The sequence below is a fragment of the Argentina silus genome (assembly GCF_951799395.1).
Source record: "Argentina silus genome assembly, chromosome: 1".
NCBI classification, from domain to species: Eukaryota; Metazoa; Chordata; class Actinopteri; order Argentiniformes; family Argentinidae; genus Argentina; species Argentina silus.
The window spans coordinates 2,664,926-2,679,546 of NC_139655.1; the positions used below are offsets into that span (position 1 = coordinate 2,664,926).

Here is a 14,621-nt window from a genome sequence, read left to right on the forward strand (position 1 = left end):
AACTAATCATAAACATCATTCACAGTAGGCGACTAATCAGATCCTTTCTAATGACCACAATAGCATTAGTGTCCTGAGGATGCCCATCACGCACGCAACCTTGATTATCAACTTCACCACAGCAGGCTTGGCTGGCTTTCCGCTGCCTGGAGGACAGATGGATCACATGACTAGCGATCCATCCTCCGAAGAGAGAGAGCGAGAACAAGAGAAAGCAGAGCGAGAGAGAGATTGATGGGGATAGAGAGAAAGGCTTCATTGTGAGGACAGGAACCTGGGATGTACCCGGGCGGACAGACACACTGCACTACTGTTGTTGTTACACGCCAGCTGGGCATTGCCGACCCGCTGTGAGACCCAGGCCAGAAACATGCCCCCCGCCTCCCTCCCTCCCTCCCTCCCTCCCTCTCTTCTGCCTCCCCACAATGAAGGTCGCATGCCCGCCTTCCTCTCCTTTTCTCCCTCCCTTTATTTTTTTATTTTTGCAATTATGGAATGAAAATGAGGTGTACATACATATTCCTATTCTTATCATTTCATACAACATGTACCGTGACAACATATATGGCAATTTTCAACAATACATCCTTTTTTTTTTTTCTCTATCTCATTTCTATTTTGATAAATGAACGTACACAATAAGTATGTCATCTGTTACTTTCAAGGACAATGCATCAGCCAAGCGACATTCATCCTGAACGGTACCACCAACCCATATCACACACACTGTCCTCATTCCTTCACTACTGGAACAACTCAAGACCACACAACCAACCAACGTGACTATCCTATGAGAGAGTGAACCACAAGCGTTATATGTGAAGATAAATGCTGTAGGATACCGGGCCAGTGCTGACCACCAGCCAGAGCAGACAGCTCCAGACCCAGGTCAGATCAGGGAATACAGCAGACGAACATTGGTTGTCTGTACAAACTCAGGCATGAGATATGAGGAACGAATGACATACAGAGGGTTCCAGGAACTAACAACTTGGCCGTGTTGAGTAGGGCACAATGTTGCGAAATATTTTGCAACAGAAAAAAAAAGACTTTGTTTCGATTTTGACTGAGTACAATCCCAAGGATGGAGGGTATTTGATAGATAATAACTTATTTTACAAAACATTCATCAGAATCATATATGATACGAATTTTACAAACAGCATCTACTGTGATTGTCCATTACAATAGAAATAAGATTTTTCATTACACGTTTGATAAGAATGATTGCATTTTCAATGAACTATCAAAATAATTGATCTGGGATTTGAAAACATGAAGGAATGTAAAAACAATACATATATTTCTCTGCTAGAAAACCTATAAAAGATATTAAAAAAAAGTAGAATGTCAAGAGCAAAAGAATTCATAAGGGCTAATATTTTACATAACAATACTGACATATTGTTAAAAGGCACTTGATCCAACTTCTTAAACTTTATCCACCCGATCCTGCAGTCCAGACTCAGCTCCCCCTTGTGGTGATGTTGAGTAAAGCACCCTATTGTTGCCAGGCCAGTCCCATGCATTACCGTCTACTAGAAAAGACAGTTCATACACTTGACGGCTTTGCTGCCGTAGTCGAGGCACTCGGGGCCGATGCACTCACAGCAGGCGTTGTGAAACCATCTGTACTTGGAGCCGCCCATGGACTCACAGTACTGCTTACACTGGCGGATGGATACACAGTCGTCAAAATACACCACCGTGCACATGTTGTCTGTGGGGGGGAAATCAGAGGGAAATGTGAGACATGTGTCTTTGTTGAACAGTTCCTCAGAAATTCTAAACAAAATGGAGCAAAGTCCTGAGGAAAGGCATTCCAAGTTCACGTCATGTATCATCCATATTAGGGAGATGAGGCGTGTGTGTGTATGTTTGTGGTTGATGGTTCTGCCCCCCAACACACAGTGTGGTGAAAGGGGGTGGGGGGTGCTTCCCGCACAGCTGGAGGGCTGGTTAATGAGTGTGTGTTTGGGAAGGGAAACAGATCTGAGGTCAGGGGTTCAGACAGTGGATATGGAAGGAGCTCGCTCTCTCTCTCTCTTTTTCTCTCTTTCACACACACACACACACACACACACACACACACACACACACACACACACACACACACACACACACACACACACACACACACACTCAACTGAAGCGGACACACATGAAAGTAGTCTACACCTAGTCGCCCAGTACTCGTAACAGCCAATAACAACCCAGGGCTGGTTTCTGACAGCGCCCGCTGAACCCATCAAACGAAAGCAGCAGCCCTGAAATGTAATAATCTTTGATGTCAGCTGTCAGGTCGAGCCACAGAGTGCAGATCAAAGAAGAAGTAGCAATGAGTTCATTGCAGCTAAGCCCTGACAAAAAATACTGAAAGGTTTGAGTTATACAGCTTGCTTGTGTGTGTGTGTGTGTGTGTGTGTGTGTGTGTGTGTGTGTGTGTCTACCTTGAGTGTTCTCGTAGCTGGCGTGGATGCTGTTTCCAGGCAGCGAGACGTTCTGGTGGTCGTCCATGGTTTCCAGGAACGACACCAGGTTCTCGTGGTAAGATAGTTCCTCCGACACGGGGAAGGACACCACCATCATGTTGATGGGCGCTTCGCCCTCAGTGAGGGCACGGAACAGCGAGGGGATTGGTCGATACAGCTCCTCCACCGTGCTCTTGGAGGTCGCCGGCGTGTCACTGTAATTCTTGGGGTTACACATCCCTGCGTGCAGGGGCGGCATGGGAGGGAGGGAGGGAGGGTGAGAGAGAGAGAGAGAGAGAGAGAGAGAGAGAGAGAGCAATGATCTGTTAACCAGTATCAAGGACTTCTTTATTCTCACATCATGACGTCATACCCAGCACCTGTAAAATGGAGGGACTGTGAAAGTAGAAAGTTAGGAGACGTCGGGACCGGGACAGAGAGCAGGGAGTCCATGTCAGTGTAACTCACCTACACAGTCACAACACTCCTCCCACAGCGTACCGAGGCACAGCATACACTCCTTACAGCACGAGCAGTTCCCATCTGAGGGCCGGCACTGGCACAGCTCCTGTACAGAAGAAACAGTGTGAGAGTGAGTGAATGTATGTGTGTGTGTGTGAGAGAGAGAGAGAGAGAGAGAGAGAGAGAGAGAGAGGGGTCCCTGCTAGGACCATATATACTGAAAAATGTATGCACTCACTGCAATCTAAGTCACTTTGGATAAAAGTGTCAGCTAAATGGCATATATTATTATTATTATATATATTATATTCTTATATTAGAGAGTGTCTGTGTGTGTGTGTGTGTGTGTGTGTGTAAATGAGAGAGAGAAAGTTATTGAGAGTTATTGAGTGAGAGTGTGTGTGTGTGTGTGTGTGTGTGGGGGGGGGGGGTAAGGATGTTTGTGGTTTCCACAGGAGTGACTGGGCTGACCTCCAGCTGCCTGTGTTCTGACTCCTCTAGAGCAGCAGAGAGCAGTCGACAGGCAGAGCAGGGGTCAAATACCAGATGTGCAAGAGAGGGAGAGGAGAGAAGAGGACAGGAGAGGAGAGGACAGGAGAGGAGAGGAGAGGAGAGGAGAGGAGAGGAGAAGACAGGAGAGGAGAGGAGAGGAGGGGACAGGAGAGGAGAGGAGAGGAGAGGAGAGGAGAGGAGAGGGAGGGGGGAGGTGAGAGGGGAGGGAGGGGAGGAGAGGAGGGGAGAGAGGGGAGGGGAGGGGAGATGAAGTTAACGAAGCTTCACCACACAACCACACTGGTCTACCACAACCAGGAAAGCAATGGAGCCCAATCCACATTTCAATCTGTTCCACCCTACATCCTAACTACGTCCTTTAGAGGCACTGTAGATTTGAAACCTGAGTTTGACTGTAGTGCTGCCAACGCTGGAGGTCCTTTACGGTGTGTCCTCTCTGGTGAGTTTGCTGTTCCCAGCAGGCCCGTCTTTAAAGGCAGTGTCACGGTTTTATGAGCATGTCCAGTACAGAGCGTGACCACCGCTGAGATTTTATATGACATCAGACGCAGCAGGAGGTCAACTGAATTTAACGCAGGAGAATGCGTTGTGGCAGGTTCATCTTAAGTCTTAGCTAGACACCAAGGAATTCACGTTGGCAACATGAATTACCACGGCAGGAGGAAATGATTCACCAAAGAATAAGGGGTAGGCTATCTTGTGGGTCCTCCATAGAGTTGACAATGTAATTTCGACTATTAAAGAGAACAAACATAGATAGTAAAAGGTTGCACTGTGGCTAACTAAAATGATCTGTGATCCTTACCTGAATGAGACACTTGCTGACATCACTGGCGCACAGAGCCTTGTTGCAGGCGCCGGTGAGGGAAAGTCCGGAGAGGAGGAAGAGAAGGGCAGTTGGTAGTAAGATTGTAGCAGACTTCATTCCGACACGATCCTAACAACGGTAATCTAGGCAAGGAGACAACAATTTAAGAAGGAATTCATTATCATTGAAGACGTAGGATCATAACATATCATAGGGCTACAAGACATTATCAGGACACAATAAGCATAACAAAAACTAAGGAAATTCCTGTCAAATGGCCACATCTTTAACTTCCCTTTGATTCAATTGTGATGTTAAATTCTGCGGCTGCCTTCAAAAGGAGCATCATTGCTTCGCTATAAAAAAACCCGCAATCCACAATTGAACTCTTGCAATGCAAACCTCAAGCCCGACTCAAATCTACAAGTTGTTGCGCACTTATGGTCTAAACTCCCGAAAACTAGTCAACTTTCACATTCATGCAAACGTCAGTAATTGCGCAGGACAGTGTAATTCAATAATAGGTTTCTCATGCCTGGGCAGGCTTGCACGGTGTTATGTGAACAAGAGTCCTTTTTAAGTCCCTACTAAAATGTAAAAAAAACAACTTTGGGATGATGAGTGGTATGGACTGGTACCCTCCAACCTCGTGTTTTAAAGAAGAGGCATACCTAAACAACACTTTACAGGATCAGTTTTGAGTATGTTGATTTTAAGGACATAATTGAATAAGCCTGCAGCCTGTTTGCAATGTAAGTCTCGATCACCCTTACCTTGTCAGAAAATAAAGCTGGATCCGACCCGGCCAAAGAATGAGTTCCTTTCCTCTTTGTTTACCTCTTCTTTTCGGAATTAAAGCATGTTCTGTTCCGATGGCGTGACTCTTCCCCACTACACAAAGCAGACAGGGGAAGGCACGCGCCTTAAAGATACAGATCACAATTTCAGGCCAGGAACCAGGTAAGTGGGCCATGCCGTAAACAATGAGTCCTAGTAGCACATAATACACAAAACTACTCATAGTTGGCCTGGGCAAGATGTTCTTGGTTATTCCTATCATGTTGATATTGTTTTCTAGCCTATAAAAGGCGTTTTAACTCAAAATCTAATGTTTTGGGAAATTTAATTTAATTGAATTCCCTTCGAGTAATCACATTTGCATAGAGTAATATTGTAAAGTTATTAGAATACAATTATTACAATATTGTTTTAAGTTACTTCGAATATATATAGTTTTTAATTTTCTATAAGAAATAATTAAGACCATTTCAATAGCAAACTTTTTAAGTGAATTAATTGCTGATCTAATATGGCAAAAAAGTAGGAAAGGTAGGCCACAAGGTCTTATAACATTGTAACAGAGTCTTACAGAAATACATACAGATACATTGTTGCCACATTGTTGCCACCACTGTGAGTCTTGATACAATGTGAATGAAACTCGTAGGCTTCCGTAGTCACCACGTCTCTAATATTATTCAGGATCAGAGGCAAGCTAGCCTTCAAAGATACAGCCTTCAGACGTTTCAGTAGCTACTGTAGACAGACAGCCGTGACCTTAACATATCTTCAATTACATTATCAGCGGACAAAACAACACAGGTGCCACCCAATGGCTGCTCAGAAAATCAACGAGGCGCATGATCACATAGCCAAGGCTGAAAAATAGTAAGGAAATCTACTTTAGCAACACAGCTAGCTACACACCTAGTTGGCTTGCTACCCATTTATCTACAAAGATCATTTACTTTTGTGATCTATCTAACTGTCTGCTGTCACAGAGCGTGTAAGGATGCATGTTTGTTTGTGTATTTAGAAGGATAGTAAGTAAACGAATGGCAGCTTGTCTTTCGTGGTCATGTGAGGATGGGAGCGTACACAGCAGACCACCTGGCTCAGTGTCTGTCAGACTGCGCTACACCTATGATCAAGAAAGCAAAGTGATCGTGTTGTATAACGTCAGTTTTGACATCTATTTGGCAAGATTAACTCATCATTTTTGTGTCATGAATAGAATCCTTTAGTTTTACAGCTTTAGTACATACTTTAAGTCATCCATGGCGCCTATGGTCTCGACTGTACTGTATGTTGTCACTAGTCATCACATGCTACGGTGTGTGTGTTTTCACAGTTTAAAGACAAGTTTCATGAAGTGGAAACCGGACTATGACAGCGCTGCATCAGAGTATTCCAAAGCAGGTAACCGATGACTAATGCAGTTGTTTCTCTAGAGATCTGTTCTATACGAGCACTGTTTTGACTCCTCCGCACCTCACCCCGTACACCCCTCCCTGTTGGAGTTGTGGCGCAGTGCAACGAGTGTTCCTGTCACTCACAGGTTGAAATTGTGATTGTGCAAAATGTGCTCAAGGGAATCTGTGACTTGGCTGAATTCTGAAAGCTGACACTCCGTGACAAACCGTCCTTTTTCCAGCTGTTGCCTTCAAAAACGCCAAGATGCTCGAGGAGGCAAAGGAGGCATACCTACAAGAAGCAGAGGCCCACACCAACAACAAAACGTATCCTTCCACAACTCGCGTCAGCCGGGGGAGTCAGCATGATCATGAGTCATGAATGAATACGAGATGGGTAATGAAGATTTGATCGATTTGCCTCCAGATAATTCAATAGTTGTATACCCTGCATTTGAATTGTATCTGAATAACTGTCAACATGTGGTATACGATGTATTATTCTTAACTCGACTTGTACAGTCTATTCCATGCTGCCAAGTGAGTATGACGTACTTGAAGTGACTCTACATCCATGATAACATACATGTTGATTTGTGTGTTTTGTTCATCATGCGTGTCACTGATGTGTGTCTTCTCTTGCAGAGCTCTTGAACAAGCTGGTATGATGCTAAAGGTTAGTCTTAGGGTTAGTCTTAGGGTTAGGGTTTACTGTCAGTGTTTATAGTGTTGGGGCTCATGTGTCTCGTACTGTACTGATCATCCAATGCCCTGTTACATGTTCTATTGTACAGGTGATGTTCTCTATTTTTAGCAGTTTCTGTAACATTCTTGTTTGTGTTTTGCCCTGGTAGATACCCATGTATTTCAGTTTTAACATGTAGAACTGCCATGTGGATTGGTACTGTATTGCTACTGTATACACATGTTTTTTTCCTGGGATGTAAACATTGACAAACGTGTTTTTCCACCAGGACATGCAGAGAATGCCCGAGGCCATCCAGTACATTGAGAGAGCCAGCATGATGTATGTGGAGAACGGAACCCCGGACACTGCGGCCCTGGCATTGGACAGAGCCGGGAAGTATGTAGCCATTGAATCATCCCAGAATGGTGACTTTAAGTCGGTTCCCTTTAAATATTTAAGTCTGTATGTTACGGCCGCAGCCGACGCCTGCCCTGTGTCTGTCTCTTTCGGTGTTCGTTTGTCACCGTAAATCGTCTTTATTGACTTTTGAGAACTGCTGATGTGTCTGTTTTTAAGTGTTCATAATGATGCTTCTGATGACGTGTCTTTTCACATTAGGCGTAAAAAGTTAAAGATTATATCATTTATTCTACAGGCTTATTGAACCACAGGACCTCACGAAAGCAGTGGATCTTTACCAGAAAGCTGCATCAGTCTTTGAGGTGCTGTCTGAGTTGACTATTTTATGTAAATTAATCTGCAGTCATTATGATTCTCTTATGTCATAGCTTCATTTCATTGCCGTAATTGCAGTGACTTATCAAATCAGTGATATTGATATTCTTCAGTGATATTGGATATTACATTTACATTTATGGCATTTGGCAGATGCCTTTATCCAAAGTGACTTGCAACAAATACATTTGTTTAAGTAAGTGAATCATCTATCCATCAGTCATCATAATATAAAGTAATCAATGCTCGGACCAGGGGCCATAGGCAGTCACAATGCTAGAAGAAGGAATTATTTCTTATTTTTCCTTTTTATTTTGATTTTTTTTATATGATATGATAATGCAATATTTAACCAGGTCAAATAAATGGGAGTAGTATTGATATGACTGGGCATGTCCACAGAATGAGGATCGACTACGTCAAGCTGTCCAGCTGATAGGGAAGGCGTCAAGACTTCTCGCCAGACAACACAAGTACAACCCTCTCCTCCTATTGGTCATTTGTGGTTCTGCCTCTTCATCCCACCCTCCTCGCCCCCCCCCTCTTTAACCGGTGCTGTTTGTTTCCATCAGGTTCGATGAGGCGGCGGCGTCCATTCAGAAAGAGAAGAACATCTATAAAGAAATAGAGAATTACCCAACGTGCTTTAAGGTGTGTTGGTGTTAGGGTTAGGGTTAGGGTTGGGGTTAGGGTTAGGCCCTTCAAGAAATGTCATCATATCTGTAAAAGATTCAAGATTCTTTATTTGTCACGTGCATACAAGTATACAGTGAAATGCAAAAGTGACAGTGCCACAGAGTAGTGCAACAATAAGTTTAAAATAGAACAAAATAAAATAGAAGTACTAACAAATATAAACAGTATAAACAATATAAACAGTATAAGCAGTATAAACAGCAGTGAAGCAATGTACGCAATGGAAAAGGAGTACATATTAGTTGTGTGTCCTCTGTTGTGCCGATTGTAAAAGGTTCTGTATGTGTTTTCTCATCTTCAGAAAACCATTGCGCAAGTGCTTGTTCACCTACACCGAGCCGACTTCGTGGCAGCAGATAAATGTGTGAGAGAAAGTTACAGGTATTTTTTTTTTTATTGAATACACTTATTCAACCCTCTTAGATCAAGGCCATTGGGGCCAGGGGCTAAGAGTAGATTTGGGATTTGGTGCATTTGTCTAATGTTGTCATGTGATGACCTTTGCCCCCTAGTCTCCCAGGGTTCAGTGGGAGCGAAGACTGCATTGCCTTGGAGACGCTTCTGCAGGGCTACGATGAGCAGGACGAAGACAAAGTCCACCGCGTCTGTAACTCCCCCTTGTTGAAATACATGGACAACGATGTGAGTCCTCGGGCCTGATGTGTTTCCATGTACACTTTTGTACACTTGATTGTGTGTCGTCACAGCCTTGGAGTTTCTCCCTCTCAAATGGTGCGATGTTGTTGTCCCCTTTGATTGCTTTCTAGGCCTTTCACAGGTATGGGTTTTTCTGTTTGACCCTTCCGGACTCCCATACCTTTCCTCTAGCATACCCTTAGGTTAATGTGTCGGCTTGGCTGTGAAATCATTTTTTTGAAGCCCAGATTTTTCTCTATTCGCGTTTGCTTATCTCTTACACTCCTCTCTCATGTGATGTAAACATAAGTGATGCTAGTACGATGGCGTTAGTTAGATGATGTCTTCTCAGCCAATATTCGGGTGTTTGCTAGTGTTTGCTAGCGCCAGAGAGGGTTGAAATAGGGAGCGTCAATCAACAAGCGTTTATGCGTTATGCTAGGCTAGGTCCATATACTCATGCAGTATGCTAAGCTAAGCTAAACCCAGGTCTCTATTCTCCTACAGTATGCTAAGATAAGCTAAACCCAGGTCTCTATTCTCCTACAGTATGCTAAGCTAAGCTAAACCCAGGTCTCTATTCTCCTACAGTATGCTAAGCTAAGCTAAACCCAGGTCTCTATTCTCCTACAATATGCTAAGCTAAGCTAAACCCAGGTGTCTATCCTCCTACAGTATGCTAAGCTAAGCTAAACCCAGGTGTCTATCCTCCTGCAGTATGCTAAGCTAAGCTAAACCCAGGTCTCTATTCTCCTACAGTATGCTAAGCTAAGCTAAACCCAGGTCTATTCTCCTACAGTATGCTAAGCTAAGCTAAACCCAGGTCTATTCTCCTGCAGTATGCTAAGCTAAGCTAAACCCAGGTCTCTATTCTCCTACAGTATGCTAAGCTAAGCTAAACCCAGGTCTATTCTCCTACAGTATGCTAAGCTAAGCTAAACCCAGGTCTATTCTCCTACAGTATGCTAAGCTAAGCTAAACCCAGGTCTATTCTCCTACAGTATGCTAAGCTAAGCTAAACCCAGGTGTCTATCCTCCTACAGTATGCTAAGCTAAGCTAAACCCAGGTCTCTATTCTCCTGCAGTATGCTAAGCTAAGCTAAACCCAGGTCTCTATTCTCCTACAGTATGCTAAGCTAAGCTAAACCCAGGTCTATTCTCCTACAGTATGCTAAGCTGGCCATAAGCCTGCAGGTTCCAGGAGGCGGGAAGAAGAAGAGCACTGTCGCAGTTGGGGAGGCTGGAGGGGAGGGGCCTGCAGAGGACGAGGATGAGTACGCCGGGGGCCTGTGCTAACCCCACACCCTGGACTTCCTGTCTGGACCACAGCACTTCCCGTTGTGGGGAGTCCTCCACAGCCTGTCCCCCATACTGAGCATGTCAGTAACGGGTCATGAACTTGCCTTACCTCCATCGCCAGACATATCCAAGAACAGCTTGACACTCGGACCATCGCTACGAATGCATGACGTTGTATGACAATGTACAAGTAACACTGTGGGAGATAATCACACGTGAGTTTAATGTATTTGTCCCTTTTTGGGTTGACTGCCTTTTGTTAAAGTATATATTATGCTGAATGATTTGAATCATTTGATTTTGAAATGCTATTTGCCTCGAGGGATGTTTTTTTTTCTTCTGACTTATGAAAGTAAGTAAAAAGATATTAATTTGTGTAATATCTCTAAATTCTATGCATACGATTATCAGTCTGTGCCTCGATGAACGGTCAATGTGTCGAATTGGGGGAATGAGATGACTTAATCTGTATAGTACGTGGAATCCTGATCTGATGCGGCCGTTGCTGTTGCTATGGTCTCTGTATGAAGTTTACGCTGTAGTATATACTGTGCTGAAAGCTAAAGAGATGAGGGTACAGTACTGAAAGAGAAATTATAATTCTTTTTGAAGATACTGTAAACGAGAATTTATGTTTTCCTGTTTTACTACTCTTGAAATGTGAGCATGCTGATTGTATGTTTGTGGAATGCCTTGATGTTTTTACTGAATTGAATAATGGAATGAAATAAAACAAATATCACACATCAGCTTTCAAACGTACTTTATGTTCAGGGCAATGAACCACAATTACACCGATAATTGTAGGCCTATTCCTTACACAAACGAGATACAGTACATCTTCTTGGTCATGACATAAAAACTCTATCTATTCAATTACACAAAGTCAGTATGGCATTTTCCAATGCGAAGTTTTGATGGCCTTGATCACATTTTGTTGAAAGGAACTTTACAGGTGAAATGATAACACTACGACATACAGTACCAGTCAAAAGTTTGGACACACCTTCTCATTCAATGGTTTTTCTTTATTTTTTAATTATTTTCTACATTGTAGATTAATGTTGAAGACATCAAAACTATGAAGGAACACATATGGAATTATGTAGTAAACAAAAAAGTGTTACACTTATTAAACATGTTTTAGATTTTAGATTCTTCAAAGTAGCCACCTTTTGCTTTGATGACAGCTTTGCACACTCTTGGCAAGGTGTGTCCAAACTTTTGACTGGTATTGTACATGTTGGAAAAATATCTTGACTGTCCCTCCTAAAGACCTCTTCATCCCCACTATCCCCCTGTACAGTTTCTCTACTGTAAATCAATTCTTCCTTCTTCTAGCATTGTGACTGCCAATGGCCCCTGGTCCTGGCATAAATTTGTTTTTCTTATGATGACTGATGTATAGGTGATTCACTTACTTAAACAAATGTATTTGTTGTAAGTCGCTTTGGATAAAGGCGTCTGCTAAATCTCTAAAATGTGTAGACAAAAAAAAAGAAGAAAAAAAGAGAGGGGGTCAAGCTAATCAAATACTTATCCAACGCAACACAGGAAATACACTTCAGAAACTCTCTGTTGGTTCCCTCTCAGTTCACAGGTCTTCATAAGGGTTTAATTCATATGGACAAGCTCCATACAGTGTTCACATCTGCACCGTTTGTCCCTAACCTGGTTCTATAAGCGTCCTACAGGGTAATAAAAGCCATATTCCCTTTGTGGTGAGATGATATTCATTTCCTGAGAACGATATCTGTGATCTATTTGTTCAGTCTGTAAAAACAACGTACGGCAGAGAGAGAGAGAGAGAGAGAGATTGACATTTTCTCTTCTTTGCCACAACCTCTCACCTCGGCCTCCGTCTGGAGAAGCCAAAGCAGTTGCGGACAGAAGGAAAATATTTTTTTTAAAAACAAAAAGTGGCTAGTGTCTGTCGGTTCCCACGCCTTCCCTTTTCTCTTTCCTGTATTAGCTCAAGAAAACATGTCCATTCAAGTTTACAGCCAGCGATCGGGACAGTTTATTGCACAACCCACGGTTCACGTTTCCTAATAGGAGCAGGCGGGACGTCGGCCGACCTCGTCGTGTGATGTCTGGTCTGGCCTGTCAGTGACGCCGCGTTGTCGCGACACGCTTACTCACTGACTGGCGGCCGCAATTCTTCAGAGTCGTACGACAAAGTACAAAACAAAAACAGCTTCTTCAGAGTCATTTCGTGTGTAGGTCAACGGCGACGGGTTTGGAAACTCACTCGTTCGGGAGGCCCCTTATCACAGTCGCACCAACGTAGGAAGAAGCGCAGCGACTCTCCCCGTCACGATTGTGCTTTTATCTAGCAATCCGGGAGATCCTAACGTTTGTTTGTTTATTTGTCCCCTAGATGGCGCTGTCACTTGAGCTTCTCCCTGGTCCATTTGATCATGGTCTCCGGGGAGCGGTAGAGGAAGATTAGTTTGGCGTACAGGTCCTCCTCCAGCTCCAGCTCTCCCGTCTCCCGGACCAGGAAGATGTCGGTGCAGAGCTTCAGGATGCGGTCCACGCACGGCAGCTCCTCAAACATGATGGAGTGGGAGATGCCGCTGAAGAACTCACGAACAAACTTCCCGATCACCAGCACCACAGAGGCGTACAGTCCCATGATGCTGCACAAGAGAGAGAAACACAAGAAATGAAACCCTGCTCTAACTGTCGTTTACGTTTATGTTTACCAGAGAGTACAGTAACACACTGTATTTTGTCTGTTTTCCCTCCACTCACCCGTATCCTGCCAGGAAGCCCAGACTAGGGGGGCTAACTTTATCACTGAACACGTAGAGCTGGAGCCCTGCCTCTCTCTTCTTCCCCGCGGCCCCGCTCCTGATCTCGATCTTGCCCGCCGACGGCTGGTCGACGATCCACCACTCCTGGATCTCGCCGGTGCTATTGTGGGTCCGTTCCAGGGCCAGGAGAATGTTCTTATATCTATCGTCTGACAGAGACATGGCACGTGTGGAAATTACACGACTGGTTGGACGATCTTGAATTACATAAATGTTGAAGTGTTTGCAGTTTGAGTAACAATGTAAATCCATCACATTTAATACAATTATTAATTATTAATTTTAATTATTAATTAAATCATTAATTAATTATTATTATGAAGCCCACAAACTGTTACCGACTGAGGAGTACATTACCTTTATTTAAAAAAATATATTTTTTTAGGGCATTTCTGCTTCATTGGGATAGAGACAGTAGAGATTGACAGGAAGGATGGGTGAGAGAGAGAGAGGAGGGATGACATGCAGGACACGTCGATGGCCGGAATCGAACCGGGGACCCTGCAATGACATGGCATGCGCCTTAGTGTGCTACGCCACTGAGCGCCCCGTACATTACCTTTATAAAGCTTATCGATGGGTTTGGCGTTGGAGTCACTGGGAGCCCGGATGAAGCATGGAAACACCTGTTCTATCACCCTGGAGGGACCATGAGAGAGAAACACCACCTTAGAACTAGTGCAGAGTTTATCGGGGAAGTGAATGTAGCCCTGGACGATATATCATTGCTCTACAGTTTTCTGAAGGCCTACTATTCTCTATTATGTGTACTATACTGTATGTAATGTTTTTGTATGTATTTGACTGTCAGCTGCAAGGCAGATCGCCCCTCAGGGATGATGATGATGATGAAGATGGTCCATGTTCCTGAGTGGAGGCTCCTTACACAGGTTGGTTTCTGGTCCCGTTCAGTAGGTCTATCAGTTCCTGGCGTGTCGTCATTTCCAGGTATGTCACATGTTTATCTGTTGCAACCTCAGCTTTGGCTCCAAGACTTAGGTTCCTGTTGAAGAGAGGAAAGAGTTTTGAAATAATGTGATGAAATAGTGCACCACATCTTTTAAATCTCAAGACGTATCTGGTTGGGTGTAGGGGGGGGGGATGGGTTAGGGGTGTACCTCTGTATGGTCCAGGATATGGTGACGGGGAACTGGTCTTCCTTACTCATGACGTCCATCAGGTTTTTCCTGCTAGGAGGGCTGATGGTCCATAGAGAGTTAGAGCTGCCCTCCAGCTCTGCCACAGTGATATCCTCGAAGGTGTAAGCCTCCAGGAATTGCATCGCCCCCTAGTGACCAGGAG

At 44.0% G+C, this 14,621-nt stretch overlaps 3 protein-coding genes across 3 annotated transcripts in view; 1 reads left to right on the forward strand and 2 right to left on the reverse strand.

Moving 5' to 3' along the window:
* Positions 1 to 436: 436 nt before the first annotated feature.
* twsg1b (twisted gastrulation BMP signaling modulator 1b) lies at positions 437 to 5,143 on the reverse strand. Its single transcript, XM_083684219.1, has 5 exons — positions 5,028 to 5,143; positions 4,252 to 4,397; positions 2,940 to 3,039; positions 2,451 to 2,711; positions 437 to 1,720 (listed from the first exon to the last, which is right to left on the reverse strand). Exons 2-5 carry the CDS (start codon positions 4,369 to 4,371, stop codon positions 1,539 to 1,541), a joined length of 663 nt encoding a protein of 220 aa, XP_083540345.1. The 5' UTR covers positions 4,372 to 4,397; positions 5,028 to 5,143; the 3' UTR covers positions 437 to 1,538.
* A 610-nt stretch (positions 5,144 to 5,753) lies between these two features.
* LOC310825108 (gamma-soluble NSF attachment protein-like) lies at positions 5,754 to 11,246 on the forward strand. Its single transcript, XM_083697571.1, has 12 exons — positions 5,754 to 5,922; positions 6,386 to 6,453; positions 6,689 to 6,773; positions 6,969 to 6,986; positions 7,092 to 7,122; positions 7,421 to 7,530; positions 7,790 to 7,856; positions 8,272 to 8,342; positions 8,442 to 8,520; positions 8,867 to 8,946; positions 9,078 to 9,207; positions 10,369 to 11,246. The coding sequence occupies exons 1-12, from the start codon at positions 5,867 to 5,869 to the stop codon at positions 10,495 to 10,497; spliced, it is 924 nt and encodes a 307-aa protein (XP_083553697.1). The 5' UTR covers positions 5,754 to 5,866; the 3' UTR covers positions 10,498 to 11,246.
* Positions 11,247 to 11,278: 32 nt separating this feature from the next.
* LOC310813259 (piezo-type mechanosensitive ion channel component 2-like) overlaps positions 11,279 to 14,621 on the reverse strand; it is a gene marked incomplete at its 5' end in the record, with an annotated part of 95,558 nt that continues 92,215 nt past the window's right edge. Inside the window, 5 exons of the mRNA XM_083682121.1 lie at positions 11,279 to 13,142; positions 13,258 to 13,468; positions 13,879 to 13,958; positions 14,206 to 14,322; positions 14,438 to 14,607. Of these exons, the coding sequence (XP_083538247.1) occupies positions 12,890 to 13,142; positions 13,258 to 13,468; positions 13,879 to 13,958; positions 14,206 to 14,322; positions 14,438 to 14,607 (831 nt within the window). The 3' untranslated portion in view covers positions 11,279 to 12,889. The remainder of the gene's footprint in view (positions 13,143 to 13,257; positions 13,469 to 13,878; positions 13,959 to 14,205; positions 14,323 to 14,437; positions 14,608 to 14,621) is intronic.